The sequence below is a fragment of the Maniola jurtina genome, chromosome 27 (genome assembly GCF_905333055.1).
Source record: "Maniola jurtina chromosome 27, ilManJurt1.1, whole genome shotgun sequence".
Classification (NCBI taxonomy): domain Eukaryota; kingdom Metazoa; phylum Arthropoda; class Insecta; order Lepidoptera; family Nymphalidae; genus Maniola; species Maniola jurtina.
Genome location: NC_060055.1, coordinates 1,075,803 through 1,103,772, shown reverse-complemented (window position 1 = coordinate 1,103,772; position 27,970 = coordinate 1,075,803). Strand labels below are relative to the sequence as shown.

The 27,970-nt window shown below is 38.2% G+C and overlaps 1 protein-coding gene across 4 annotated transcripts; it reads left to right on the top strand.

Annotated features, from left to right (window-relative positions):
- The first annotated feature begins 228 nt into the window (after positions 1-228).
- Positions 229-27,417, top strand: LOC123879137 (adenosylhomocysteinase-like 1). 4 transcript variants are annotated; one of them, XM_045926684.1, is made up of 11 exons: positions 250-285; positions 504-904; positions 19,314-19,516; positions 20,911-21,049; positions 21,830-22,000; positions 22,181-22,313; positions 23,062-23,188; positions 23,630-23,707; positions 24,270-24,449; positions 25,376-25,543; positions 26,742-27,417. In XM_045926684.1, exons 2-11 carry the CDS (start codon positions 664-666, stop codon positions 26,898-26,900), a joined length of 1,599 nt encoding a protein of 532 aa, XP_045782640.1. In that variant the 5' UTR covers positions 250-285; positions 504-663; the 3' UTR covers positions 26,901-27,417. The 4 variants fall into 4 exon arrangements, with proteins under 4 accessions (XP_045782639.1, XP_045782640.1, XP_045782642.1 ...); XM_045926686.1 differs by lacking the exons at positions 250-285; positions 504-904 and adding exons at positions 9,901-10,200; positions 18,253-18,337; XM_045926683.1 differs by having other exon boundaries at positions 229-904.
- Positions 27,418-27,970: the final 553 nt, after the last annotated feature.

The following is a 27,970-nucleotide window of genomic DNA, read 5'->3' as shown; positions in this document are numbered from 1 at the left end:
TTTGGTTGATCTTATTCTATATAACGGGATTTCGATCCCTGTTCAGTTTTGAAATAGGTATTCTTCTTTTTATGCTAAAAGATTACACTAGACTTTTTAAATATATTTTACCGTATAATTACCGGTTTTTGAGGCGATCTCGGAAATAGTACCGGTTTTTTATTCGATCGACCGAAGCGGGACATGTTTGACGTTTCTTTTTCAGAATTTTCAATTTCAGGACACTCACTGGACAGGCTAGGGCAAGCGGGGCGCGGGGAGAGTGTTTCGTTTTGTGCGGTTGAAGTATGGTGGAAATGGAAAATTATTAAATTTTCATTTTATGATGTAAATTGTAACTTGAAAGGCTATTTTATCCTGTTCCCCATGTACATATCTTCGTCACCGTTTCCCTAGTTTCTCGATTAAACAATCAGTTACCGATAAATTCGTTAATCAGATCGCTATAACGTTGCGTTACATGAATTGTTTATATTATTGATATTTTTTATTTCCGAATATAGATTCGCATATCGATTTCTAATTATTATCGTGGTTTGTTCGAACGCCGTTTTGTTTAACTGTGTATTCGATTCAGTGATATTCTGTTGTTAAATTGAAAAAAAAATAGTGATTTTTAATTGTTTTGCGTGAGTGAATATATTGAAAATATCGAGTTTCAAGATGTCTGAAGGCCATGGGGAACCTAACCAGCATAGGAAAGAGAGTGTATCAGCAGCTAATGTGCCCAGTGATAGCCCAGTAACAGACCCTGGTCAGGTTCGAGGTGCGGCGGCTGATGGTGCTGCAGGGAAGTTCGAGGGTCAGAGAGGAAAGTCAGGGGCTCTCAAAAAGTCTGCACGGTACAGAAGCAGGTCTCTATCAGCGTCATCTGCTGACTCCTATAGCTCCACGTCTTATACGGGTGAGTATTCAACTGATTTGATACTTTGGGAGGTTCAATTAGATAGATTATTTTTTTATTGGTACAAACATATGGCAACGGGTCACCATGGTTTATTCTTTATTCTTTCTTTATTTGCATTCATGTCTTCATCATAAAAAATATTATTACAACATGAAGCCCCGTCAGGGCGCTGCAAAGTATAACATTGGTGATTAAAACAATTACAATTCTATTGTTAACAATTATGAAAATTATGAAATGTAAATAACAATTTTGAGTTAATTTAATGGTAGGTAATTAATTAAAAAATACAATGTCACAAAAAAAAATACAATAATTAAAAAATACAATAATTAAAAAAATACAATGTCACGTATAAATAAATGTTCTTATCCATTGCTCAGAATACATCTATCGTAACAATATTCATTGGAGTACATAATTTATCGTGGAATTACATTCGTTTCGTTTCGTTTGAGACATGCTTGTAGGTGTTGTATTACCCCTACCCGGTATGAAAACGTAAAATGTAAAGAGCAACCGCCGAGTTTCTTGCTGGTTCTTCTCGGTAGGCATTCCGAACCAGTGGTAAATTATTTGACGATTCAAAAGCACTTAAAAAATGTTTATTTGAATAAAAATCTATTCTATTCTATTCTATTCTATTCTATAAACACTGCACTAGTAACTCATCTAGTGTGGATTTTACTTTGCACATAGCATCCTTAGATAGAGGTAAGTGTATTATTACCAGTAAAAGTATTGTTACTTTTATCAGTTTTACTTGTATTGAGGTAACCTGCACATAATTGTTATTTTTTACATAGCGGTAGTAGGTATTTTGGTTATGCTATGAAAAAATATTGGTAAGTAATTCAGCCCTTGTTAACAATCATGAGTAAAGACTCTCTAGAGATGTGCTAGAGACCTACAGATTTTTTTTTTATCATTATTTATTAAACTTATCTAGAAATTACATATTATTCCAGCTACATTCAGTGCCACAAAAACCACAGTCAGTTGTACTGAGCATTTATATCAAAACTATAAAAACTAATCTAATCACAAATAGATATAACTTATAAGCTAGTGTTAGTCATAGCTAATTAAGGGCAGATTTTTCAATTGTCAAATAACACGACTTCATCTTCACGGATTTAGATTTCAGAAAATCCCTTGGGAACTCTAAAAAAATAGACAAATTGAGAACCTCCTCCTTTTTTCGAAGTCGGTTAAAAAAGTATCATCCATCTCCAAGATTTATTCTCTATTGTAGTGTAGCCACAACTTTATAGTTTACATTTAGTACCCATTATACATCTGACCTTATTTAACGATATGCAGTTCTCATGTAGTGTTTCTATTCTCTGTGGATAGCTGCTCGATTGCCGCAAAAAGATAATAATGCCAAGGCAGTTCACTTTAATAAAGGCCCCAGTACACGTTGGCCGAATTCCTTGGCCAGCCAACATAATAATTTTATTATAAACATTGTTGCAACTTGTAATCCTAGTTTGAACTTTGAATGCTGATAAAAATCTAATGTATCAACAAATCGGCCAGGACGTCAGTTAAAAAGAATTCTTGAACCTGCGCAGTGGGTGATTTATCGATCTGTTTGGTGGTATGAAGTCAGGCGCGACAGCGGATCCGCGATCGGTTTATCAGTCAACCTTTCGTTTCCCGCGGATTGTTAAAGAATGCCTCTTATTGCTCCACCGATTTCGCGGTTATATGGTCTGAGTCGTGAGGTTGACATCGTTTTAAACAAATAACTGTTTGAAGTATGTTTAAATAACAAGTGTAAATTAAAAATTTATAACACCCCCGACAAGTGAAGGTTACTGTAATAACTAGAAAAGAGCTAATATCTTACAAATGGCTGAACCGATTTTCTTGGATTATAGCTAAGAACACTCTCAATGAAGCCACCTTTCAAACAAAAAAAAAAACGAAATTAAAATCGGTTCATTAGTTTAGGAGCTACGATGCCACAGACAGATACACAGATACACACGTCAAACTTATAACACCCTCTTTTTGGGTTGGGGGTTAAAAATAGGTATTTAAGTATTTTAACTGTTTTTCTTCCATTATGGGATCCTGTAACTCGATTCCGTAAAACCTGCATCAATCATTATTACAATCACAATTGTTGAAAGGCTAAATTTATTCTTTACTAGCTGACGCCCGCGACTTCGTCCGCGTGGATTTAGGTTTTTCGAAATCCCGTGGGAACTCTTTGGTTTTCCGGGATAAAAAGTAGCCTATGTGCTAATCCAGGATATTATCTATCTCCATTCCGAATTTCAGCCAAATCCGTCCAGTAGTTTTTGCGTGAAGGAGTAACAAACATACACAAACACACACACATACAAACTTTCGCCTTTATAATATTAGTGTGATCCATGTCCCTGTGCGTGCGTTGGCCGAGTCTCGGCCCAATGGGTACAAGGTACTTTACAGAAACTCGATCGCGACTCAAGATTTATAACACTAACTAACACTAACTAAGGTGATTTATTAAGACCTAGAACCAACTAATTAAGTAAGGACCTGAGTTCGGATCAATATCAATGACAATTTATACGAGTATGTTAGGATTGTTAGGTAAAACTTTAGGAAAAAGGGAACCCCTAGAGGATCTCTTTGTTGTCTGTCCATCTGTCCGTCTGTCGTGCTTGTTAAGAAAACCTATAGGGTACTTCCCGTTGACCTAGAATCATGAAAGGCAGGTAGGTAGGTCTTATAGCACAAGTAGACGACACGATTTTCGGAAAATGATCGTGCGTTTTTCCATCTACGTCATCGTTACGTAATTCTATTGAAGCCGTAGGCTCTGGAATTTAATAAAGGATTAGGTAGGTACCGCTAACTGGCGAAATCTATTCATGAAATACCGACGCCCACGCTAAATGTCTCTGGATAGTCTCTACCTTGAAAGTTGAGTGACTATGATTGATATCCAACTTGATGACATTTCAATAATACCTACTGACTTGCCAAACCGGCCGAGTGTGAGTCAGACTCGCGCACTGAGGGTTCCGTGCTCGGGTATTTTTTTTCGACATTTTGCACGATAAATCAAAAACTATCATGCATAAAAATAAATAAAAATCTGTTTTAGAATATACAGGTATAGCCCTTTCATATGATATCCCACTTGGTATAGTTATCTTACTTTGAAAATTTAAACACTTTTTAATTTTTTTTTTATTGATTGGGCCCGAAATTTACAGTTTTCGGATTTATTCCTTTACTTGTGCTATAAGAACTACCTACCTGCCAAACATGATTCTAGGTCAACGGGAAGTACTCTATAGGTTTTCTTGACAGACACGACGGACGGATGGACGGACAGACGGACGGACGGATGGACAGAAAGACAGACAGACAGACAACAAAGTGATCCTGTAAGGGTTCCGTTTTTGCTTTTGAGGTACGGAACCCAAAAAACTGCCATACCCCTTCCAGGTTAGCTCGCTTCCATCCTGCATTATCACTTACCACTATGTGAGATTGCGGTCAAGGGTTAACTTGTATCTGAGTAAAAAAAAAAACTGGCTTGTGTAGGTAGGTAAGCTCTCAGGTAAGACGGAGTTTGTAGCCGTGGATGTAAGGGCTGGAGCACACGTGGCGGAGCGCAGCGCAGAGCATTTTTCACAGTCAAAATATTATCGACATTATCCTCATTGAAATAATATCTAAAATCAATTGTGCATCCGTGCGGATACTCGCGCATCCGCACGCAGTCCCGCGCCTACTCATTCATTCATTCATTCATTTGTTGCAAGATTACAAAAAAGATCGCGCTGCTCGCGCATTCTCTGGTACAAATTAACGCGATTAGAAAACTTCGCGGGCATACTCTGCGCTGCGCTCTGCCGTATGTGCACCGGCCCTTAGTGTTGTTTCAAATTTCTCTATCAAGAAAAACTCTGAATTAAGTAGGTAACCGAATAGTAATGGAAAAACTAGTAAGTGTACTGAATAATAAATTAATTATTCATAAACGATGAGACGTAGAGCTAGCTAGCGAGTGTTTGGGATTATTGCGGGCAATTTATTTTGATAGGCGCCATTTTCATATTTACGAGTAGATAAATCTTACAGAAATAAATCAAGGATAGCTTATTTACTGCTCACTAGATGTAGAACATGAGATGAACGTGTGGCCTAGTTATGACAACGCATATCAATCGATTGTGATTGTTAAGCAACGTTGACCCAAGTCGGTAGCTGGATGGGTGACCGACTTCAGAGGTCCGAATGTGGCCTTTTCGTTTCTTCCGTGCCTAGTTGTAACAACGCATATCAAGCGATTGTGATTGTTAAGCAATGTTGACCCAAGTCGGTAGCTGGATGGGTGACCGACTTCAGAGGTCCGAATTTGACCTTTTCGTTTCTTCCGTGCCTAGTTATGACAAAGCATGTCAATCGATTGTGATTGTTAAGCAACGTTGACCCAAGTCGGTAGCTGGCTGGGTGACCGACTTCAGAGGACCGAATTTGGCCTTTTCGTTTCTTCCGTGCCTAGTTGTGACAAAGCATATCTATCGATTGTGATTGTTAAGCAACGTTGACCCAAGTCGGTAGCTGGCTGGGTGACCGACTTCAGAGGACCGAATTTGGCCTTTTCGTTTCTTCCGTGCCTAGTTGTGACAACGCATATCAATCGATTGTGATTGTTAAGCAACGTTGACCCAAGTCGGTAGCTGGCTGGGTGACCGACTTCAGAGGACCGAATTTGGCCTTTTCGTTTCTTCCGTGCCTAGTTGTGACAACGCATATCAATCGATTGTGATTGTCAAGCAACATTGACCAAAGTCGCTAGCTGGATGTGTGACCGACTTCAGAGGTCCGAATTTGGCCTTTTAGTTTCTTCCGTGCCTAGTTATGACAAAGCATGTCAATCGATTGTGATTGTTAAGCAACATTGACCAAAGTCGCTAGCTGGATGGGTGACCGACTTCAGAGGTCCGAATTTCAAAAAAAAACTCCACTCCGACTGTTAGCGTTGGCCTTTATACGTATTCGACACGCCTGCCTTATTAGTCGAGTAAACAAAGGTCTTTTATCTTTGGCATTGTTTTATCGAAATAAAGAAGCGGCCTCCAGAAAATTATTAATATAAAAAACACTGCCAGATAATTTTAAAATATACATAAGCAGAGGATGCTCGCGGCTTCGCCCGCGTGGAGTTCGGTTTTTTGAAATCCCGTAGGAACTCTTTGATTTTCCGGGATAAAAAGTAGCCTATGTCCTTCCCCAGGATGTATCCGAATTTCATTAAAATCGTTTCAGCGGTTGGGCCGTGAAAACGTAGCAGACAGACAGACAGACAGACACACTTTCGCATTAATAGTATTAGTATGGATATATGTATTATTGTATAGAAAACCAGTTTCTGGTCAATCAAAACCTGTAGGGTACTTCCCGTTGACCTACAATCATGAAATTTGTCAGCTAGGTACCTAGGTCTTAGAGCACTCATATATATCACAAAAAACAAATGTGGTCATGAACAAATTATAATAAGTATTTTTTTATAATTTATAATAATGTTCAACGTAAGATAACTATATCAAGTAGGGTATATAATATGATATGAAAGGGCTTTACCTGTACATTCTAAAACAGATTTTTATTTATTTTCATGCATAAAAGTTTTTGATTTACCCTTCAAAATGTCGGAAAAAGGGGACAGTAGTACGGAACCCTCGGTGCGCGAGTCTGACTCGCGCTTGGCCAGTTTTTTGGATTGTTATTATTATTTTACTGGAATATGCCCGCGACTTACTCCGTGTGGATGTGGTTTTTGAAGATCCCGTGGGAACTGTTTGGTTTTCCGGGATAAACTGTTGTCTATGTCAATAACATGGACGCAAGCTGCCTCGGTACCAAACATACAAATCGGTTGAGCGGATGGGTCTTTAGGATTCCCGTGGGAACTCTATGATTTTTCGGGATATAAGCTAATTTTGTACTTTTCGTCAAAAACGGTTAAACTGTTGGGCCGTGAAAAGGTAGCAGACAGACAAACAGACAGACAGACAGACAGACACACTCTCGCATTTATAATATTAATATGGAAGTATGGATTAAGAGTTCTATGAGCATGACATTGATAATATTTAACTTCCGTAACCTTCAACTTCAGTTTGCCTGGACGGAGTAACTACAAGAGGAAACTGCGCATTCCAATTTTAAATCCAACTTTTTTTATCACTAGTCGGTCAAGGCTCACACAGTAAACAGCTCTGCCGGTTTATTTCATGAAAACTTGTGTTTTTTAATGCAGTATATTTTAATTTATTATATACCCATAACCTACGAAGCTTTAATGACCTCTTCCCTGGCGCAGTGGTCTGGTCTGGTGGGAGGCTTCGGCCGTGGCTAGTTACCACCCTCCCGGCAAAACCGTGCCGCCAAGCGATTTAGCGTTCCAGTATGATACCGTGTAGAAACCAATTCGTTATTATAATCCGGGTGACATGGGCTACATTTTTAACCCCCGACACAAAAAGAGGGGTGTTATAAGTTTGACGTGTGTATCTGTGTATCTGTCTATGGCATCGTAGCACCTAAAATAATGAACCGATTTTAATTTAGTTTTTTTTGTTTGAAAGGTGGCTTGATCGAGAGTGTTCTTAGCTATAATCCAAGAAAATCGGTTCAGCCGTTTGAAAGTTATCAGCTCTTTTCTAGTTACTGCAACCTTCACTTGTCGGGGGTGTTATATATTTTTAATTTACACTTGTAATTTATTATATACCCATAACCAAAGCTTTGATGACTTCCCTGGCTGGTACGCGCTGTGGTCTTATTAGTGGAAGGTCCCGGGTTCGATTCTCGGCAGGGGTTAGGGATTTTATAATTTGTCTGGTCTGGTCTGGTGGGAGGCTTCGGTTGTGGCCAGTTACCACCTACCGGCAAAGCCGTGCCGCCAAGCGATTTAGCATTCTAGTATGATACCGTAAGCGACAGAAAAACAATTTTGGTACATATCTATCGCTATCTATCGGAAGTTCGCGGGTAGTAGTAGGGTTTTAGTGCTGTTTAAGAGGGGTCTCGTTCATACAAACGTAGTTCCAATTTCATTTGAATATTAAGCAACCAAAGTCCATGTGCAGACATATTCTAGAAACTAATATCTGTGTCTGAGGTTTTCCAGATTTCTGTTAAAATATTCGGTTTCAAAGTTACGCGGTCTTAAAAATTTACATACAAATCTTTGAGCCCCTGTAATTTTAAAACTACATATTTTAAGAAAAATCTAAAACACCATAGACACAGATACCTACGTTATTAGTTTCTAGAATATGTCTGCAAAATTTCATGGACTTTGGTTTTGCATAATATTCAAATGAAATTGGAAATACGATTGTATGAAGCGAGTGACGTAGAAAGCCCTGTTAACTTTAAATCATGTTTATGTGTCGTTTTACCTATTTGCGTTTTATGTCCTAGCTTGCCGTTGTTTATCCCAGCAGCGATTGTTATTCTAAACACATACGATATACCTACTAGGTACTAGCTGATCGCTCCGGCATCATAATCATCATCATTTTTTAACCCCCGACCCAAAAAGAGGGGTGTTATAAGTTTGACGTGTGTATCTGTGTATCTGTCTGTGGCATCGTAGCGCCTAAACGAATGAACCGATTTTAATTTAGTTTTTTTTTTGTTTGAAAGGTGGTTTGATCGAGAGTGTTCTTAGCTATAATTGAAGAAAATCGGTACAGCCGTTTGAAAGATATCAGCTCTTTTCTGGTTACTGCAACCTTCACTGGTCGGGGGTGTTATAAATTTTTAATTTACACTTGATTATTCTTATACAAGTTAGCCCTTGACCGCAATCTCACATGGTGGTTAGTGATGATGTAGGCTAAGATGGAAGCGGGTTAACCTGGAAGGAATGTGGCAGTTTTTATTAAACTCCTTTGGTTTCTACGCGGCATCGTACCGGAACGCTAAATCGCTTGGCGGCACGGCTTTGTCGATAGGGTGGTAACTAGCCACGCCCGAAGCCTGCTATCAGACCAGACCAGATATTTACTTGATGTTGTCTGTCTGCAAGGAAACGTACGATTTTAATGCCGTTGTCTGCAAAAAACGTACGATTTGAACGCCGGCCGTGTGAACCTTGTCATGGAATAAAAAAAATACCTTCGTTTCCATTTCCTTTTAAAGTCGATCAATTACCTAGATTTTAATGTAAATAAAGAACAGACTGCAGCGGCGACCAAATGACCTAGGTTTCATAATTTATACCTATATGTAACAGGGTGAGTTTCTGAGAGGAGTCAGTGTGGTGAAAAGTGCATTTTTTTTGTAGATGGTTTGATTTATTTATTTTATCAATATAACTCTTTTAGATATTAACATAGATTCTTAACACCCTTAAGTGTAAAGAACTATTGCTAGTTCCTTTCTAAATAGTTTCGACTAGCCAATGCCCGCGACTTCGCCCGCGTGGATTTAGGTTTTTCGAAATCCCGTGGGAACTCTTTGATTTTCCGGGACAAAAAGTAGCCTATGTGCTAATCCAGGATATTATCTATCTCCATTCCAAATTTCAGCCAAATCCGTCCAGTAGTTTTTGCGTGAAGGAGTAACAAACATACACACACACACATACAAACTTTCGTAATATTAGTGTGATTGACTATGCTGCGTAGGCCCTGTTTGGGATCTTGGGACTACTCCGACTATTTCCATATTTGGTTAAGGTATCCTATGCTGCCAAATCCACTCCGGTGAAGACACCAGGCATTATATTATTCTAATCCTAATCCTAATCCCTACTAATATTATAAATGCAAAGAATTAGAACTAATTAACAAATAATAATAATAATTAATTAGTCACTCTTGACTACCTTTATCTACCTTCTCTTACTTGTAGTAGGTCAGGTTGAGAGTTTAAATTTGCACTCCACTGACCTTTGCCAAAAAGTCACCCTTTAAAATACGTCGTATGCTGACAGATGCATGCAGCCTAGTCTGGCCCGCGTCTCTGAGCAATGCAGTATTCTGCTGTAGCTCTAGCTTAAAAACCGATAAAAATACATGTAAATTATACAAATTAAAAAAATAAAAACCGGTAATCAATCGAAATAAATTAGTGTGTGCATAAATTAAAAAAAAAATAGTTCGTAATCGATCGTATATAAATTGAGAGTGCGAAAATTTAAATAAAATAATTAAACGAATATAAAGAAAAATCGTTACTCAAATAATTGTGTGTGCATTAAAAAGTGCCTTTCAATATTTCAATGTCGACCTTGGATTAATTAATGTCGACTTTATAAAGTAGGTATCTCGTTGATCTTGATTCTTTTTTTCTTTTAAACGTTCGAGTTTTAAAAGTGTCGCGTGTGGATTAAAAAGAACCTTTATTTGGTGTTTTTTAAAAAGTGTGCACTAAAAAGTACCTAAATGACCCTGTTTTTATACTTAACTAGTTTACTACCGGGACTTCGTCCATGTGGATTTACTTTTAGGGTTCCGTACGTCCCAATGAAAAAACAGAACCCTTATAACTCGTAAGATCACTCGTGTGTCTGTCGTGTAACTCTTTTATTTACTGGGATAAAAAGTAGCCTATGTGGTTATCCAGGATGTTATCCATCTCCATTTCAAATTTCAGCCTAATCCGTCCAGTAGTTTTTGCGTGAAGGAGTAACAAACACACACATATACAAACACTAGCGGACGCCCGCGACTTCGTCCGCGTGGATTTAGGTTTTTCGAAATCCCGTGGGAACTCTTTGATTTTCCGGGATAAAAAGTAGCCTATGTGCTAATCCAGAATATTATCTATCTCCATTCTGAATTTCAGCCAAATCCGTCCAGTAGTTTTTGCGTGAAGGAGTAACAAACATACACACACACACACACACACACACACACACACACACACACACACACACACACACACACATACAAACTTTCGCCTTTATAATATTAGTGTGATACACACCTCCTTTATCAGTGTGCTGATGAAAGAGCTTGTTTTGAGAGTCTCACATGTTTGTTACAATTTTAAAATAAATAGCTTTTTAAGAAAATAAATCTCCACCCCTGCTCTCGCTTTTTATCTCTACTTAAAAATTACTCTCTAAAAAAATTACCGAAAATAGTTCTTTACTTAAAGACTACAGGAAAATCTGTTAAATATTCTTACAATTTTCACGATAGGGTATTACCTACACTTCAAGGAAAATTATAAATAATTTTAAAGAAACCGGTACCGGCAGAATACCTACGCAATTTTTGTTATTGTAGTATTTGAAATTATTAAGAAATCCATAAGAAGTATATGATCGTAGAATAACATGGTAATAGTAAATAAGTTAATCTCTCAATATTGTGCGTATAATCAAGTTAATATTTATTCTTCGTACGAAACCCTCTCCACGCGAGTTCAACTCGCCCTTGTCCGGTTTTCAGAGATCTCTAGGTACTAGAGTACTCAAGGAATAGGTATGTAAATCATAGGTTCTAGAATCTAGCACCTTGTAAATGCGAAAGTGTTTGTTTGTTGGTTTGTCCTTCAATCACGCCGCAACCTCAAAAGGAAATACAGAACCCTTATAGGATCACTTCGTTGTCTCTGTCTGTCTGTCTGTCTGTCTGTCGCGTCTGTCAAGAAACCTATAGGGTACTTCCCGTTGACCTAGAATCATGAAATTTGGCAGGTAGGTAGGTTTTATAGCACAAGTACAGGAATAAATCTGAAAACCGCGAATTTGTGGTTACATCATTTAAAAAAAAATTAAAACGTTTCAATTTTCAAAGTAAGATAATTATACCAAGTGGGGTATCATAATATTATGAAAGGGCCCTACCTGTACATTCTAAAACAGATTTTTTATTTATTTTTATGTATAATAGTTTTTGATTTATCGTGCAATATGTTGGAAAAATACCCGAGTACGGAACCCTCAGTGTCCGAGTCTGACTCGCACTTGGCCGGTTTTTTTATACGATGATAATTAAGAGTATTTGTCACTGGAGAGTGACATAGGCTACTTTTTACTCCGGAAAATCGAAGATTTCCACACATACATACACACATACATACACACAAACTTTCGCCTTTATAATGTCAGTGTCGCTATGTAGAGACTAGTAGCTGATGCCCGCGACTTCGTTCGCGTGGATGTACGTTTTTAAAAATCCCGTGGGAACTCTTTGATTTTCCGGGACAAAAGTAGCCTATGTGCTAATCCAGGGTATAATCTATCTCCATTCTAAATTTCAGCCCAATCCGTCCAGTAGTTTTTGCGCGAAGGAGTAACAAACATGCACACACACATACAAACTTTCGCCTTTATAATATTAGTGTGATATTGAGTGATAGTGTGATACCATTTAGTAACCGCAGTCCAGCCTGTCCGGTAGTAGTGATGTGACGTAGCGATGTGTTATTGATTTATCGCCGGCTCTTGAGCTCTTGGCATGAGGTGATACTGTTAAGTAGGCTTATGTATAAAACACTAATCTCGATATAATCTCTCTCTATCTATCTTATTTCTCAACTAGTGGATGCCCGCAACTTCGTCCGCGTGGAGTTAGGTTTTCAAAAATCCCGTGGGAGTTCGTTGATTTTCCGGGATAAAAATTAGCCTTTGTGTTAATCCAGGGTATTTATTATCTATCTCCATTCCAAATTTCAGCTAAATTGGGCTAGTAGTTTTTACGTGAAAGAGTAACAAACACACAAATTTTCACTTTTATAATATTAGTGTGAGTGTGATAGGTAGGTAGATAACTTGCATCCCAGAGACGGAAATAGGCTACTTTTTATACCGGAAATTCAAAGAGTTCCCACGGGATTGTAAAAACCTAAATCCACGTGGACGAAGTCGCGGGCGTCATCTAGTCACACTATCACACTAATATTATAAAGGCGAAAGTTTGTGTGTATGTGTGTGTGTGTGTGTGTATGTTTGTTACTCCTTCACGCAAAAACCACTAGACGGATTTGGCTGAAATTCGGAATGGAGATAGAAAATATCCTGGATTAGCACATAGGCTACTTTTTATCCCGGAAAACCAAAGAGTTCCCACGGGATTGCGAAAAGCCTAAATCCACGCGGATGAAGTCGCGAGCGTTAGCTAGTTTTACACAAATAAGAGAGTTTAAAAGAAAAACAAAATTCCATACGCTAACCGAATTAGTTTCGGATATAACTGCAAATAGAAACACAATTATACACACTTCAAGATCAACCTTTGTAGTAATCGCGATTTGATTCGCATTACCTAGCTACCTAATAAAAATGTACAGGTAAAGCCCTTTCATATGATACCCCACTTGGTATACTTAGTTATCTGACTTTGAAACACATTTTTTTTTCTTGTGATTTTCGTATTTTTTCCTTTACTTGTGCTATAAGACCTACTTACCTGCCTTTCGTGATTATAGGTCAACGGGAAGTACCCTATAAGTTTTTGATAGACACGACAGATTGGACAGATGGACAGACGGACAGACAGAATTAAACACTAGAAATCATTTTGTTTGGCATCAATGCAATCGCTGAAGCTATGTTCAGTGTACAGTCAACTGTGTTTGTCTGTTGACGGACGGTGTTATGCAATCGCTTTTAATTAATTATATTATTCAATACTAGCTCAGCTATGCTTGTAGTTTTTCTACGTGATCAACTCAGAAATGAGGGTCCCATGGGAGAGCCCAACGGGTTGCGAAGCTGAAGTGGCAATGGGTAGGGCCATAGTTCGAAAAACTGATAGACATTGCGACCCTAAGTTGCTAAAATCAAACCCAAACCTAACCTAACACAAACCTAACCTAACCTAACCTAACACAAACCCAAACCTAACCTAACACAAACCCAAACCTAACCTAACACAAACCCAAACCTAACCTAACACAAACCTGACCAAAACCTAACCTAACACAAACCCAAACCTAACCTAACATAAACCTGACCAGAACCTAACCTAACACAAACCCAAAACTTACCTAACACAAACCTGACCAAAACCTAACCTAACACAAACCCAAACGTAACCTGACCAAAACCTAACCTAACACTCTGTCTGTCTGTCTGTCCGTCCGTCCATTCTACCGTCCGCCCGTCCGTTCTGACTGTCAAGAAAACACATAGGGTACTTCCCATTGACCTAGAATCACGAAATTGGGTCGATGGGTTGGTCTTATAGCACAAGTAATTGAATAAATCCGAAAACCGAGACTTTGTGGTTACATCACAAAAAAATATTTAAAATGTGTTCACGAAAAAATTAATTTACTAAATGACATGTAAATGTAAAAAAGTGGTCATTAACTTGCAACAACTCACGACCACGGCATTCATATTGAATCTTACTCAAGACGATGATAGAGCACTAAGCACCTATCTTGTTTCTTTCTTTTTAGTTTATTTTGCTACCAAGTCGGGTTCAAGTTGTCTCATTTTTCCGTAATCGGGTTATAGTTTTTTTTTTTTTTTTTATTAAATTTTTGTAAAGGCAAGTCTAATATTCATTGTGGATATGATGATAAATGAACCAAAAATACGTATAAATTTTGAACAAAATAACTAATCCCCGACCCAAAAAGAGGGGTGTTATAAGTTTGCCGTGTGTATCTGTGTATCTGTCTGTGTCATCGTAGCTTCTAAACTAATGAACCGATTTAAATTTAGTTTTTTTTTGTTTGTAAGGTGGCTTAATCGAGAGTGTTCTTAGTTATAATCCAAGAAAATCGGTTCAGCCGTTTCAAAGTTATCAGCTCTTTTCTAGTTACAACCTTCACTTGTCGGGGGTGTTACAAATTTTTAATTGGCACTTGTTTTACATTAGTGTTGCATAGCACTTTCCCAACGTTCAAGTGTATACGACATTTCTAGGCCATGTTCTTTGATAAAATACGGTATTGTACAAAGTTTGTAAAGAAGAAACAGCCAGTGGCATCGTCGTTAGAATCTGTGGATGTTTTATGGTTAGCTGTGGTAAATTATTTGACGATTCAAAAGCATTTGTAAAAGTTTATTTGAATAAAAATCTATTCTATTCTATTCTGTGATAGCTTAGTGGTTAAGATGTCGGCTGCCTAGTTATGAGGTCCTAGGTTCGATCCCGCGCACGCACCTCTAACTTTTCAGTTCTCTAACTCGCCTAATAAATAGCTTAGATAATACTTTTAGAATAGGGCTTACCGGGCTTAATTTTTAACCCTCGACACAAAAAGAGGGCTGTTATAAGTTTGACGTGTGTATCTGTGTATCTGTCTGTGGCATTGTAGCTCCTAAACTAATGAACCGATTTAAATTTAGTTTTTTTTTTGTTTGAAAGGTGGTTTAATCGAAAGTGTTCTTAGCTGTAATCCAAGAAAATCGGTTCAGCCGTTTGAAAGTTATCAGCTCTTTTTTAGTTACTGTAATCTTCACTTGTCGGGGGTGTTAAATTTTTTTAATTTACACTTGTTGAAAAATTAAATACATATAACAATTATTTTGTTACATTTATGGAAGCACTATACCCTATTGATTAATGGACGAAATGACACACATCAATAGTAAACCTTAGTAGTTTTTAGGGTTCCGTACCTCAAAAGGAAAAACGGAACCCTCATAGGATCACTTTGTTGTCTGTCTGTCCACTCCATCCGTCCGTCCGTCGTGTCTGTCAAGAAAATCTATAGGGTACTTCCCGTTAAACTAGAATCATGAAATTTGGCAGGTAGGTAGGTCTTATAGCAAAAGTAAAGGAATAAATCCGAAAATTTGTGGTTACATCATTAAAAAAAGTTTCAATTTTCAAAGTAAGATAACTATACCAAGTGGGGTATCATATTATGAAAGAGCTTTACCTGTACATTCTAAAACTGATTTTTGTTTACATATTTTGATGTATAATAGTTTTTGATTTATCGTGTAAAATGTTGGAATAACCCGAGTACGGAACCTTCAGTGCGTGGGTCTGACTCGCACTTGGCCGTTTTTTAGGAATCGAACCTGTGAATTTCCTCGCTAAATTGAACGCACTGTTGCGCTAAAGATCACAGAACGTGTGCCAAAATAACTAGCCAGGAAATGCATCTATTACGTTGCATATTTTCTGGATAATTTACTTGGCGTGTATTAATTTGTATGTAAAATGCTGCCATGTTTACGTCCCGCTGTTTATTTATAACTGACTGACTCAGCTTCGCAAGGGTGACTGATTTTCACATGATATTCATCAGATCTTCACCAAATTTATATGGGACCACCTGCACAGTACCTATACCCTTTCAAACAAAAAAATATATTTCCAAATCGGTCAAATGCGATTTATACTTGGTTCCGTATTATCGTACAAGAAATAACACTATTTACTTAATTTTTAACCGACTTCCAAAAAAGGAGGAGGTTATCACTTCGTCGGGATCTTTTTTTTTTTTTTTTTTTTTTTTTTTTTTTTTTTTTTTTTTTTTTTTTTTTTTATGTATGTTCCCCGATTACTCAAAGACCCCTGGACCGATTTGGAAAATTTTTTTTTGTTTGAAAGGGTATACTGTGCAGGTGGTCCCATATAAATTTGGTGAAGATCTGATGAATATCTTCGGAGATGGACAACAGAACTCCTCAATGGATAAGAGCAAATTGCTCGCGATCACTGTAATAGCTTAGTAAACAGTAGGGTTTTAACTGGGCATAGCATATTATAGTACAGTGGGGCCACTAAAAATTGTGAAATAAAAAATTTTCAAAAGAAAAATAAAACCGACTTCAAAAACCAAAAACACTAAAAAGTAGAAAATAATTTTTGTTTAGCTACACATGTAATGTACCTAGGTATGAAGTCGGGCGAGCTTCACTCTTGGATTTCTAATTTTGTTTTAATATGCTCGCTCGACTTCATACCTAGGTACATTACATGTGTAGCTAAACAAAAATTATTTTCTACTTTTTAGTGTTTTTGGTTTTTGAAGTCGGTTTTATTTTTCTTTTGAAAATTTTTAGAGTTACGTACCTCAAAAGGAAAAACGGAACCCTTATAGGATCACTTTGTTGTCTGTCTGTCTGCCTATCCGTCTGTCGTGTCAAGAAAACCTGTAGGGTAAGTACTACCCGTTGACCTAGAATCATGAAATTTGGCAGGTAGGTAGCTCTTATAGCACAAGTAAAGGAAAAAATCCGAAAACCGTGAATTTGTGGTTACATCACAAAAAAAATTAAAACGTGTTTCAATTTTCAACGTAAGATAACTATACCAAGTGGGGTATCATATGAAAGGGATTTACCTGTACATTCTAAAACAGATTTTTATTTATTTTTATGCGTAATAGTTTTCGATTTATCGCAGAAAATGTTGGAAAAATACCCACGTACGGAACCCTCGGTGCGCGAGTCTGACTCGCACTTGGCCGGTTTTTTCTCTAGAGATACGATTTTTTATAATTTACCTACCTACATAATCTCCGATTGTATGTTTGTGTACCTATATCACCTAACGTTAGTTTGCGAAAACGATAAAACTTTTTACTTTAGAATAAATAATATTAACAGAGCCTTATCCTTCGCGTCACTCGGGACACATCTTGAAGATGTCGCTAGTCAAACACAGTTCTTCGGTTTCTATTGTATATTCAAGACATTAAGCTCATCACCATTACTTAGATATTCACAACTGCGTCCTTATTCTAAGACTAGCTGTGCCCGCGACTTCGTTCGCGTGGAATAGTGACTTTTCGCGCTTTATATAGCCACGGACGCTCAGGCGCGAGGCGCCGTGATTCTTTAAATTGACATAACTTTTTTATTTATGAACCGATTGACATGAAATAAACACTAAATCCTAAGTGAAGCTTACTACAATATATTAGTGAAAACCGTATCTAAATCGAATAAGCCGTTTCTGAGATTAGCGTGCACAAACACACAGACAAACAGACAAACAGACAAAAAAAAAATTAATTACAATTTCGGGTTCGGCATCGATATAATAACAACCCCTGCTATTTTTTTTTTATATATTTCCATTGTACAGACACCACTTTTCTACAATTTTATTATATGTATGGATTCACAATGATATCATTCTACATGCATTTTACACATAGCTTGGATCAACATAGCTTTTTCCCAATCGCTTTTTCTAATGATTCATCGACTGTCCTAACCGTCTCCCTTGCTGACAGCTGACATCTCTTAATGTTACCATCGCGAAGGGTTGCCACGTTTCTAACACTACAAATTGTATACATTATTTTATAATACTTGCATTTATTTATGATATCTAACAATAATATTGATTAAAAACTAAAAACAAGTAAGTTCTAAGTACTCAAATATATTATATCCAAATAAACAAAACCTCTAAATGCCGTCTACTGGTATATTGAAGATGCCAATGGAAGAGACGATCATAGAAGAAACAGCCGCAGCATTGAAGAAGCGACACTCCGTTGTCTCTGGGAGGAGCGATTTTTGTAAGTAGTACCACAGATGACAGATCAAGGCCTCCTGGAGCAGTGGTAAGCTCTGTGGTCTTATAAGTAGGAGGTCCCGGGTTCGAGTCCCAACAGGGGTTTGGAATTTTATAATTTCTGGTCTGGTCTGGCCTGGTGGGAGGCTTCGGCTGTGGCTGGTTACCACCCTACCGGCGAAGCCGTGCCGCCAAGCGATTTTTTTTTATTCACTATAGGTAAGCGCTTGACCACAATCACACCTGATGGAAAGTGATGATGTGGTCTAAGATGGGACGCGTTTACCTAGAAGGTGCCTATTCACTCTTGTTTTAAAGAGAGTTCCAGTACGATGCCGTTTAGAAACCAAAGGAGTATGTATGGCTTTAATGAAAACTGCCACACCCCTTCCAGGTAAGCCCGCTTCCATCTTAGACTATATCATCACTTACCACCAGGTGAGATTGCATGTCAATCCGAAAAAAAAAAGCCGCCTTTCTCACTTTTATCACGTGGTCACCATAATAAGACACGTGCCACGCTTGATCCATGCTAATATTATAAATGCGTAAATGTCTGTCTGTCTGTCTGCTATGTTTTCACAGCTCAACCGCTGAACCAATTTTAATGAAATTTGGTACAGAATTAGCATACAAGTTACACCCCGGGGACGGACATAGGCTACTTTTTGTCCTGGAAAATCAAAGAGTTTCCACGGGATTCAGAAGGGTCTATCCATTTAACCGATTTATATGAAATTTGTCATAAAGGTAGCTTGCGTCCCGTCCCGAAAATCGACATAGGCTACTTTTTATACTTTTTAAGTCGCGGGTATCATTTAGTTCGTAATACTTAATTACTCTTCGTAAACCCAATGATTCTCAGTTTCATTCGAGAAGTGTACGTATAGGCATAATTATAATGACACCAGAAATCGTCTGCCACTAGGGCTAATAATGCTGAAAATCCTCACTCAGAAGTCAAATCTGTTTCTTTCCAGGGTCTTCATCAGACGAGGATGAAGGAGTACAGCCTCATGAGAAGGCCATAGCAGCTGGGCAGCCCAACCCACCATACTGTGTTCGCAACGTGGAACAGCACGCCTTTGGCAGGCGGGAGATCAACATAGCTGAGCAGGAGATGCCTGGCATCATGGCGCTGAGAGCCAGGGCTAAGGATGACAAGCCTTTGAAGGAAGCCAAGGTACGAGTAATTATACCCGGCTGAGTTGGTTGTGGGCTCTTCTCTGACTTGAACTGCCCTTTTTTGACTTGAAGGCTATTCCCGGGAATATTATAACCTACATCCACACGGATGAAGTCTGATTAAATAAATTATTTTTTAACCCCCGACCCAAAAAGAGGGGTGTTATAAGTTTGACGTGTGTATCTGTGTATCTGTGTGTCTGTGTATCTGTGTATCTGTGTATCTGTGTATCTGTCTGTGGCATCGTAGCGCCTAAACGAATGAACCGATTTTAATTTAGTTTTTTTTGTTTGAAAGGTGGCTTGATCGAGAGTGTTCTTAGCTATAATCTAAAAAAATTGGTTCAGCCGTTTAAGAGTTATCAGCTCTTTTCTAGTTTTCTTGTAGAAAAGAAGGTTAGATAACCGTTAGGTTCATAATATTATGTCAATAGACAAATGTCAAGCTGTCAAGATGGACGTTGCCTAAATGCATAATTATTTATTTGAAAATGATGTTTTGGAAAACTCAGATACTTTGGATCGTCGGGGTGTTATAAATTTTTAATTTACACTTGTTAAACTTTAGTTATTAAGTATTATTTAAACTTTAGTTTTACTAGACTTGGGCGCGTTTGGAACCCTCGTAGCTTTAGTTTTAAGTTACGTAATTAATTATCACCACTATATCGTACAAAGACAATTTCGACCATCAAAAGGAGTACAATTGTACCTACTTTAAATAAATGATTTTGACTTTGACTTTGACTATAGTCAATACTCCAGTTTTCTCAAAAGAGATTCTACAACTTCTACCCCTGAAATGTTATATTATTCATGTTGTGCCACCATCCATATTTTTAGTCTTGCTTCTCGAATTTCTTTGGCAAAGTATTTGGCCTTTATTACTTGGCAAAGCTCATCCATCAAATCAGACATCATGGCATCCAAATTTTAGCAAAACTCTTTCGCCAATAGCCTACTAATAATGCCTAATAGATAGTCAATGATTTTGTGAATTGTCGACATATCTGAAAATGTTGTACTAACGTGTATTGTAAGGCATCGTTAAGGTATGCATCCGTACGTAGTTGAAATTCCTCGGACACGTACGAAGCGATTTGCTTCCTCGTTTCTAATCCGAACAGCTAGGATATGGAACGCCCTTCCGGCATCAGTTTTCCCTTCCACTTTTAATATGGGTACTTTCAAGTCAAGAGTGAATAGGCAACTTCTAGGCAAGCGCGCTCCATCTTAGGCTGCATCGTCACTTGCTAGCAGGTCTGATTGCAGCCAAGCGCTAGTCTATAAATAAATAAAAAAATAAATAAATCCTCCTCCAGATCAGTTCCTCCCAGAATAAGTTCCTCAGACTATACTAGAATTAAATTAGAACATTTCTCCTCTTTCCAGATCGTAGGCTGCACACACATCAACGCACAAACAGCGGTGCTAATCGAAACCCTAGCAGCACTCGGTGCTACGGTGCGCTGGGCCGCGTGCAACATTTACAGCACGCAGAACGAGGTGGCTGCTGCTTTGGCACATGCAGGTAACCCTTCATCATCATCATTGCTATCATCGTCATTGCTATCATCGTCATTGCCATCATTGTCATTTCCATTATCATCACTACTCCAAGCGATTTGCTTCCTCGTTTCTAATTTGGAATTTCTAATTCTAATTTGGATATGGAAACTAATGCCGGAAGGGTGTTCCATATCCTAGCTGTTCAAATTAGAAACGAGGAATATTTTCCCTTTCACTTTTAATATGGGTACCTTCAAATCATTAGTGAATAGGTATCTTCTAGGCAAGTGCGCTTCATCTTAGGCTGCATCATCACTAGCCATCAGCACTAATTGCAAGCACGCACAACACAGAAGGTATTTTTTTTGAATGTACCATCAAGAATCATTTCATCTCTTTCCCTCACCAGCTTAGCAATATTACCGTGGCGAGGCGAGAGCGAGGAAGCATTCTGGTGGTGTATACAATTATGCTGCACCGCGTTGACCAATTTTTTTTAAGGTCCAATCAAAATCATGTCATCTCTCTCACTTCCCAGGTTTTGCTATATTTGCATGGCGAAAAGAGAGCGAGGGAGCATTCTGGTGGTGCATAAACCGGAATTGTTTTGCGTGAAGAGTTTTTTATGTAAGGTCCAATCAAACATCATCCCATCTCTCTCGCTCCCCAGGTTTTGCTATATTCGCATGGCGAGGAGAGAGCGAGGAAGCATTCTGGTGGTGCATAGACCAGTGCTGCATCGCGTTGACTAGTTATTTTGTAAGGTCCAATGAGAAATCATTCCATCTCTCTCGCTCCCCAGGTTTTGCTATATTCGCATGGCGAGGAGAGAGCGAGGAAGCATTCTGGTGGTGCATAGACCAGTGCTGCACAGCGGCTGGTGCCTGGCAACCCAATATGATCCTGGATGACGGTGGTGACGCCACGCATCTGATGCTGAAGAAGCACTCCGCAGCTTTCAAGCTCATTAAAGGTTCGTTTTGCTGATAGAAATTTTAATTACCTTGATTTGATCCTAAGGTGATAACTATCAAAAAATTCACAAAAATTCACAAAAATTTTATTCGATCAATAGGTGCAATAAAATGAATTTAAGTTTTGAATTGCGAATTTCCCGTGAAACTGCGCTATAGGTCGTATTTCTTCTGCGCAGGTATAGTGGAGGAGAGTGTGACGGGCGTCCACAGGCTGTACCAGCTAAGCAAAGCGGGCAAGCTCTGCGTTCCCGCTATGAACGTCAACGATTCAGTTACCAAGACCAAGTTTGACAACCTGTACTCTTGTAGGTGAGTGTCTTCTGCGCAAGTATAATGAGGGAGAGTGTGAAGTCCACAGGCTTTGCCAGCTAAGCATTCATTCACTCACCTCTAACTTTTCGGAGTTATGTATGTTTTATTTGCTTTGATGGTGAAGGAAAACATTGTGAGCGAACCTGCATGTCTGATAGTTCTCCATTATGTTCTCAAAGGTATGTGAGTCTGCCAATCCGCACTTGGCCAGCGTGGTGGACAATGGCCTAGGCTGGCGATGGGTTGATCACTATTATGATTTACTAGCTGATGCCCGCGACTTCGTTCCCGTGGATATAGGTTTTTAAAAATCCCGTGGGAATTGATCTAAATAATCGGGATGAAAAGTAGCCTATGTGCTAATCCAGGGTATAATCTATCTCCATTCCAAATTTCAGTCAAATAAGTCCAGTAGTTTTAACGTGAAAGAGTAACAAACATCCATACATCCATACATCCATCCATACATACAAACTCGATACAGCCTGTATTATAATATATAGCGTTATAGCTTAACGGTTGAGGAGCGGACTGAATTCAGAAAGGTCGGCGGTTAAAACCCCACCCGTTGTACTATTGTCGTACCCACTCCTAGCACAAGCTTTACGCTTAATTGGAGGGGAAAGAGGAGTATCAGTCATAATTAGCATGGCTAATATTCTTTTTTAAAAAAAACTTTCGCGTTTATAATATTAGTAGAGTAGGATCAAACACGTCGTATGAAGACCTTTTTCCTTTTTTTCAGGGAAAGTATAATAGATGCCTTAAAACGTAGCACGGACATAATGTTCGGGGGGAAGCAATCGGTAGTCTGCGGTTACGGGGAGGTGGGGAAAGGATGTTGTCAAGCGCTCAAAGCACTTGGGTGTGTGGTGAGTATCATTTTTACTATATTTTCACTTCACTTTCACTTTTCCTTCACTTCACTTTCATTTAAATTGCATTTTATTGATTTGGAAAACGTACCATAAACATTATGTTGGGGGGAACCAGTCGGTAGTTTCACTCGTTTTCAATCTGTTTTAGCTTTATTTTCTTTCTTTCCACACACCACTTTCACTTCACTTTCATTTAATTTTCACTTAACTTAGAAAACGTAGTACAGACAATATTCGCGGGTAAGCAGTCTATGTTGTCTGTAGGTATGGGGAGGTGGGGAAGGGATGTTGTCAAGCGCTCAAAGCATTCGTAAGTAACTCGTTCACTCCACTTTCACTCCTCTTTCACTTTCACTGCATTTTCACTCTTACACTTCCATTTCACTTTATTTTCACTTAATTAGGTAAGTTTTAAGCATTTTTTTCACCTTGCAGGTATACATAACAGAAATCGATCCAATATGTGCATTACAAGCAGCGATGGACGGTTTTAGAGTCGTCAAATTAACTGAGGTGGGTTTTCTTCAAAATGAAACTTTTTATATGACAGTTTTCGCATTTATTAGGGTTCCGTTCCTCAAAAGGAAAAAAGGAACCCTTATAAGGATAAGGATAGTGATAATTTCAACTGACTGCCTGTCCTTTCTGTCAAGAAACCTATAGGGTACTTCCCGTTGACATAGAATCATAAAATTTAGCAGGTAGGTAGGTCTTATAGCACACGTAAAGAGGAAAATCCGAAAACCATGAATTTGTGGTTACACCACAAAAAATAAATTAAAATGTATTCATGAAGAAATAATTAGTATTTTCAATTTTCAAAGTAAGATTAATATAGGGGTATCATATGAAAAGGCTTCACATGTACATTCTAAAACAGATTTTATTTATTTTGTGCGTTTTAGTTTTTGATGTAACGTGTGAAATGTCGAAAAAAATACCCGAGTACGGAACCCTCGGTGCGCGAGTCTGACTCGCACTTGGCCGGTTTTATTATAAGTAGTGACTAGTGATTCATGAGCTATACCTGCGTTGATATCTCATTCGGTTTATGATTCTGTAACTACCATTGCAGGTGATAAGACAAGTAGATATAGTGATAACAGCGACGGGCAATAAGGGTGTGGTCACACGGGACCACATGGAGCGGATGAAGAATGGCTGCGTGGTGTGTAACATGGGCCACAGCAACACAGAAATAGACGTCCACTCTCTGAGGACGCCGGATCTGATGTGGGAGAGAGTCAGGAGTCAGGTGAGAAAGAGATGTTGTGTCTGGTGGGAGGCTTTGGCCGTGGCTGGTTACCACTCTACCGGCAAAGCCGTGCCGCCAAGCGATTTAGCGTTCCGGTACGATGCCGTGTAGAAACCAAAGGGGTATGGGTTTCATGAAAACTGCCATATCCCTTCCAGGTTAGCCCTCTTCCATCTTAGACTGCATCATTACTTACCACCAGGTGAGATTGCAGTCAAGGGCTTACTTGTATCTGAATAAAAAAGTACTCCGTACGTAGTAGTAAGAGCTTAAAGTATACCACGATTATATAATCGGGGCTTAGTGAACCTATAATATAATTGGAAACAAATAGCCCCGATTTGATAAAAAGTTTCATATATCCCAAATATTTGAACAGCAGTTTTTTGAATAAAAACATTATTATGAAATTATTATAGTTAAAGCTTAAGGACCTTAAAATTGGAATATAATAGCCCCTATGATGGACTTCGTCTGTGGTGGCGTTTGCTGGCGCGCGTGCGGTGCTTTTTTGGAGTGTTTTTTTGTGAGAAGTGGCCGGTTTTTGTGTTCTGCTGGTGTTTATTGGTGGTGGAACTGACTGGGAAGCGCTCTAAAGTGGCGCCGCGTGTATGTCGGCGGGCGCCGGCACAGACGAAGTCCATACTTATACATATAGTTTCTCTAACTTGTAAATAACTCCAAACTTGACATTGGCTAATCAGTGTAAAGCCAGACGAGAGAGAAAAAAAAAGAGAGCCCCTATAATAACTATCAATGTTCTCAACTTTGTTATTGGGGTCAAAAAATGAGAACAAATTCTTTTTTATAAAAAAATATATATATTTCATTATTAACTTAGAGATAGGAATCACATTGTCCTCGCTTTATAGTAAATGACCCTAAATTCTCCGTTTTAATAAATAACTTTGTATTTTTCTCTCAAGGTGGATCACATAATTTGGGGTAACGGAAAACGCATAGTCCTCTTGGCGGAAGGTCGTCTCGCGAATCTCTGCTGCTCTTCCTTGCCATCGTTTGTTGTGTCAGTCACTGCTGCCACTCAAGCACTCGCGCTCATAGAATTGTATAATGCACCACAACATCGTTATAAGGTATGTAGATTTTAGAACTATTATGAACAAGTGTAAATTAAAAATTTATTACACCCGGCAAGTGAAGGTTACAGTAACTAGAAAACAGCTGATAACTTTCAAAGGGCTGAACTAATTTTCTTGGATTATAGCTAAGAACACTCTCGATCAAGCCACTTTTCAAACAAAAAAAACTAAATTAAAATCGGTTCATTAGTTTAGGAGCTACGATGCCACAGCCAGATACATAGATACACAGATACACACGTCAAACTTATAACACCCCTATTTTTGGGTCGGGGGTTAAAAATAATGTATTTAAAGAACTGATATTGATACAAAAAGAAAGTGAGTAATTTGTGCGTCGACATTACAATATAATGAATAGAAATCCTATATCTATACTATAATATTATAAATGCGAAAGTGTGTCTGTCTGTCTGCTACGTTTTCACGGCCCAACCGCTGAACCGATTTTAATGTTTGGTACAGAGTTGGGATACATCCCGGGGAAGGACATAGGCTACTTTTTATCCCGGAAAATCAAAGAGTTCAAAAATCTAAATCCACGCGGGCGAAGCCGCGGGCATCCCCTAGTATTATATAAAAGAAAAAGCTGACTGACTGATCTATCAACGCATAGCTCAAACCACTGGATGGATCGGGCTGAGATTTGGCATAAAGATAGTTATTATGATGTAGGCATCCGCTAAGAAAGGATTTTTGAAAATTCAACCCCTAGAGGGTTAGTAATAGCATAAAGCTAGTATTTTATATTCAAATAAACTATTACAAGTGCTTTTGAGAGTATAGTGATGGGATAGTATAGTGATAAGACAGTTCCTTTTCTAGCTCTATATACAGGCATATCCGCCAAGCGAATAATCTTTGTAAATAAAGATTTGAAAACAGTGCTTTTGAATCGTCAAATGTATCCCACTAATTCCAAAGGTGCCTTCTATGTAAATTTCATTACAAAATAATCCATTTTATTGCAATAACAATTTGATTTATAAAGGCTTTAGTTTTATCTGTATTAATAAAAAGTAAGAGTATTGATTGCTGTTGGCAATTTCGCTTATAATTATTTTATTTTGTACAACGGTAGCTTCTTAACTGAAATTATTGACAGTTTAGAATCTCATAATTAAAATTTGTCAATGTTTTTGTTAACTAGCAAAACATTTGGAAGAGGTGACAGAGTTGAATTTTTTTTCAGGCTGACGTGTATTTATTGCCCAAGAAAATGGACGAATATGTAGCAAGCCTTCATCTGCCGACGTTTGACGCCCATCTAACCGAGCTGACAGACGAGCAGGCCAAGTATCTCGGCCTCAACAAAGTGGGCCCGTTCAAACCTAATTACTATAGATACTAGCGCGCGGGCCGAGCGCCCTGAGAGGCGTGCCTATAGATGCGGAGAAAACGTCGATTGTATGAATTTTTATTGTGTGACCGAAAATTTTGAAATGAAATATCGTGGTCAAATTAAGCCCAACTGAATAATTTAGTTCAAATAACACCAACTGATTTAATTTGGGTTAAATGTCCCCAGCTGTTTTAATTTGGGTCAAATGATCTCAGTTATCCTAATTAAATAAATAAATAAAAATAATTAATCGTTTATTTGGGACTAGATATCGCAAACAGAACACAGGATGAAACACAGCAACATAAAGAGAAACAAAATACAAGTAATCACAAATACAACTTAAGTACCTACATATTTAATTAGGATCAAATGTACCCAAATGTCTTAATCTGTCCATTGACCTTAAATAATTTATTAGGAACCAAACTCCCAAATTGTATTGCTGAGCCGGTGTTATGATATCCGACTGTTTTATTAATTTACCCCTAAAATCTGAATAAATAACTGCACCAAGCATAAGTTATTATTATTATTATAGCTTTATTTTCCACACACTAATTAGCACCTATTACATTTTTTTTTTACAATATTTTAACTATGCGTGCGGCCCCCTGCGGGTAAAAGCCTCCCCCATCCTTTTCCAGGCCTCTCTGTCGATTGCGGTTTCCATCCATTTTCTTCCTGCGATGCCTATAATTTCGTCTTCCCACTTTTTCCTCTGCCTTCCTACACTCCTTTTGCCTGTAGGGCCCCGCCATTTTGTTGTTAAATAAGTCCACCTTTTGTCTTCATACCAAGCATAAGTTACACAATTTAAAATCAACCTCAAATGGATGGGCTCCAAAGCACGACTTTTCTCGCTTTATTTAGTAGTATATAGCAAAATAACACTTGGTGTAGTTAGTAATACCAGAGATTAGTAATTAAAAGTATGGACATATGTCGGATTGTATGAATTTTTACTGTGTGATCGAAAAATTTGTTAAAGAAATAACGGGGTTAAGTAACATGTGTATTTATTAGTTTCAAATGTCCCCAACCATCTTAATTTGGATCAGATTTCCCCAGCTATCTTA